This window comes from Solanum pennellii, chromosome 2 (genome assembly GCF_001406875.1).
Source record: "Solanum pennellii chromosome 2, SPENNV200".
In the NCBI taxonomy this organism is placed as follows: Eukaryota; Viridiplantae; Streptophyta; class Magnoliopsida; order Solanales; family Solanaceae; genus Solanum; species Solanum pennellii.
This window is the reverse complement of record NC_028638.1, coordinates 57,308,020-57,312,294: the sequence shown is the minus strand read 5'-3', so window position 1 is coordinate 57,312,294 and position 4,275 is coordinate 57,308,020. Positions and strand designations below refer to the sequence as shown.

At 37.9% G+C, this 4,275-nt stretch overlaps 1 protein-coding gene across 2 annotated transcripts; it reads right to left on the bottom strand.

Moving 5' to 3' along the window:
- Nucleotides 1-483: 483 nt before the first annotated feature.
- Nucleotides 484-3,423, bottom strand: LOC107008630 (E3 ubiquitin-protein ligase WAVH1-like). Of its 2 annotated transcripts, none has more exons than XM_015207744.2 (2): nt 2,717-3,423; nt 484-2,596 (listed from the first exon to the last, which is right to left on the bottom strand). In XM_015207744.2, the coding sequence occupies exons 1-2, from the start codon at nt 3,065-3,067 to the stop codon at nt 788-790; spliced, it is 2,160 nt and encodes a 719-aa protein (XP_015063230.1). In that variant the 5' UTR covers nt 3,068-3,423; the 3' UTR covers nt 484-787. The 2 variants fall into 2 exon arrangements, with proteins under 2 accessions (XP_015063230.1, XP_015063231.1); XM_015207745.2 differs by having other exon boundaries at nt 484-2,593; nt 2,717-3,422.
- Between the last annotated feature and the right edge of the window lie 852 nt (nt 3,424-4,275).

Sequence of the window (4,275 nt, the reverse complement as noted above, 5' to 3'; positions counted from 1 at the left end):
TAGGTATTCTCTGGAATTATTTGATGAGCAACCAGGCTCCTGTTGGTGTACTTCAATCAATACATCAATATTGTCCTTCATCACAACTAAAGTACAACAACAGTTGTTTTGCATTTATCATTTACTACTAATATATTTATATTTATTATAACACCCACCTTTCCAGTCTCTATTCTTGACTAATACCATCAGCTATTTTGTTTTCATTCATCTTAAAAACAACTTAACAAATTTCAATCCTGAATTAATTGAAGTCTATAGGGCTACTAAACAAGGTTGTATTCTCATCTCTAATAAGATGTTTTCGAATTTATATTCCTCTCTATATGAAATTATCTTTATTAAAAAACGCGTTTTAGCTATTAGTAGTTAGAAATTCGTCATGGGATACCAAACATATCATGCACTACTTTAACCTTGAATTTCCAAAAGAAATACTAAACATTATGAGAAGCAAACAAAAGAGATAAGAGAGACAATTACTGACAACAAATTGAAGAAAGATTATTATTCTGTTCATCTCCATTTAAACATCATTAATATCTCTACATTAAGAAAGGATTATAAAAGTTTTGGGAGATAATGAAAGACAAAAGCACATCGAAATCAATCACCCAATGTGGGGTACCCACTTTACCCTTTCACTATCTGTTGTTTTCCTCTGCAGAAAGCGCCGAGCCGTCGGGTACCCTTTTGTCGTTTTTTAAGTTTTTTTTTTTTCTCTTCATATGGATAGGCACTACTATATTTTAACCTATTTCTACAATAATTAAAAAAAAAAAAAAAACTAAAATCTTGCATCTTCGAAGCCGTGTAAATCACTGACTCTATTCAACGATTTTCTCATGATAGCCACTTTAGCTAGCCGTTCAGCGGCTCTCCAAGCCGATGTAGGTGTAAGCGGCTCAGCTTTATCATCTTCTCTTTGATGTACATTTATTCTTCGTCGATGTGGCTGCTGAGACTGAGCCTGAGCTTGATTTTGCCTTCTGTAATGAAGCTCAGACAGCTCGGTTTCTAAGCCGTGAACGAATTCACCAGCTGAGCTGGAATTCGATTGAACTAACAAAGCACGAGCAGAGGATAACATGTGGTGCGCGCCGGTTAAGTCGTTTCGTTCAATCAATCGCTTAGACTCAGCCATGGCTCGAGTCGAAATGAAAAGATCTCTGAGCCGTTGGATATTAGGGGTAGATGATCGAACGGCGTGGGGACGTGGGACCAAAAGAGCTTGTTCTTTACAGTATACGAGCTCTTGAGTTGATGGGTCTTTGTAAGAGCATCGAACGGACAATACATGGTGGGTCCCAATTGCTGACGTGGGAACTTTTAGTTCCACCAACAATTCCCTTTCTTCCTCGGCGTAGAAATCGCCGAGTCGGAGAGAACCGGAACCTAGAGCAGCGGGCCGGTTTGTGTATGAATAAACCGCCGCTACTTCCGCCGGCGCTGAACCGGAAACGAATCCCACTTGAACTCGAAGATCCTGAACGACGACATTTATTATGCCTCCGATGAATTTTTTGAATACATCATCGTTCGATTGGTTCAGTCCGATTGAATGTACCGGAATCTCCGAGTTGTTGAGGCGCGTGCAGGTGGAAACGATGGTAGATTGATACCGTTGATTGGTGGAGATGGTGGTGGTGAGACGATCATTTGGACAGTCTGATAAGAGCATGATGCTAGCGACGGGGTTACGCTCTCTTCGATCTTCTAAAACTTTCGCAGCCTTTTTGAGAGCGTCGCTTGCACTGGTTCCTGTTCCATCTAGAGCGACAATAGCATCTACAATGCGACGTGCCGATCGTTTTCCGCTTGTTGTCATTCTACGTAATGGTAAAAGCCGTTTGGAGGTTGTGGAGAAGGCAACAATTGAAAGCCGATCGGATGTGGATAGCGATGATATTACTAACCTCATGGCACGTTTCATCATTTGGATATTCTGAGCTTTCATTTTCCCACTAACATCAAGCACCATCACAAGATCAATAGGTGCTCTTCGGGCTGTCCTCGTCAACGCCGATGGAGCTTTAAGTTTCAATATTATGACATACGTTTCATAACTCCGGCCAACAGATACAACGGCTGCTTCAGGCAATAACCTCGCCTCGAAGTTGGTAAAATTGACCAAACTATCCTTCAACGGCTTCACGTTTGCGTCCACGAAAAATCCTTGAAATTCTTCCACCACATTATCATTCTCTTCATCATACTCATCAGATTCTGGTATCGGATTGAACCGAGCACCAGAAGTTGGAGACATCAGTGGCTCATCATCATTGTATACCTTCAAAATGGGTCTTCCCTGGAAGTTGGTTTCGGTTGTAAATTTGACATCTCTTTTTGCTTTAGGTGATGGAGATACTTCTCTAATTGTTTTCTCTTCAACTTTTACTGGTTTTTGAGTATCGTGTATCGACAATAGAGGTAGCTCCTTCCATTCAGAGTGGCAAACAGGACACACAAGGGCTGTTTGTTTCCTTAACAGAGCTGCTATACATGGAAAATGAAAACTGTGAGAGCACTCAGCCGTGAAAATAGCAGTTCCTTGCCCAGTCTTCACCGTCTGTAAGCACGTGCCGCACTTAGTCTGCTAAACATGGAGAAGAACCAAGTTAAGAAAAAAAGAAAAAAACATAATTGGATTCCACAGTACAAAAACGTTTATGATAGCAGAACAGAATAGTGAACAGTATTAATCAGTTATTGTTACCTTAGGAAAACGTAAGCTGGATTTGAGAAGCGAAAAAGTAGAAGGTGAACGTGGGGAAGATGGTGTAGAGCGGTTAAAAAACCGGGGGCTGTTTTTGGTTTTGCATTGAAGCTTTGGACTTCCAGGGGCTGACGCCGCCTGAACAGTTGCAGGAGCAGCGGTGGTCCGGCAACGGAGTATTGAACTGGAAACTGGGGGAGACTGGAAGCGTGGGGTTGAAGGGTTAGAGAAAAACCCAAATTTGGAATTGATTCTTGGACTCGGAGTTGGGTTTGTGTTGTCTTGCTTTTCTTTAGTATCTCGATCTCTGGGGATCGATGTACAAAAAGCTCTTCGCCATCCCAAAACCATTGTGAGTGCTCTGATTCTTTTTTCTGCTTTTTGTTGTTTTTCTTGCTTGCTGTGATGATGATAATAATGGAGAGAAGAAAAAGGTTGGGGTCTATGAAATTGGATTTGGTATTAACAAAAGAAACGGAGGAAAAAACATAATAAAGGAGAAGATAAAAACAAATAAGAAACTTAATGGTTTCTTCTTTCCTTCCCTTTTTGTTAATAATCAGTAAACACAAAAAGATGACTACCAAGAATACTTTAATGTGAAACTGGAATCCCAGTGAGTCTCTTTTATTGGATTGCAGAAGCTTTTTCCGAGGTGGGAATATTAAAAAGAAAAAAACTGGGATTACCGGCAAATGGAGGTTTTTGCAAGTCAACGTATTGGCTTTTACATTTATCTGCTGACTATTTCTATATTAACGATTAAATAGGGACTGAAACCATCTCTGCCATGAAATCTCTACTAGCCAACTTGCATATTTTTAATTCTTTCTATTGTTAGCTTTATTATTTCTACCTTTTCCTACAATAGTTTTCACCTTTACATCTTTTTTACTCTTAACCCACGTGACTCCTTTGAGTACATTTACAATCTCCTTTTCATATTACTTCTCTCTTAACTAGCATAATAATTGAATTATTAAATACGTACTAATTATTTTCTATAGACCGTGTAACTTTAGAGGTAGACGGAGTAATGGCCATGATAACACCATAACAATAATTTACACTACTTCTTAACAAAATAGAATATTTTTCCATGTATATTTTTATTAGCAACTTAATTTTATAAATAATAATAATAAAAAACTGAATAAAACTTGGAATAAATAAATTAATGAATGTGTGTTATATTTGATTTGATCTATTAATTTAAAACAGATCAAATTAATTTAATTTTGGCTTAAACAATTTAAAAATCGATCCAAACAAATCCAGAACACTCCTATTGAATTTTATTGGAAGAAGAATAAAGAAGGAGAAATAGGTCTCCATTAATTTCACTTGTGTGAAACATGAGGTACAAGTTTTTGAAGAAAGGAGGTCTAATGAGAGTCTACATTATTCATAAATTTATTTTAAAAAATGCAATAGAATATTTCAATAATGAAGTGATTAAATTTTACTTTAAAATGCCAAATATCCATTTCATTTTTATATATGGCAAAGGAAGGATAAGTAAAATGCGATTTAGAGGGTGGGATTTCCTATAAGACAAA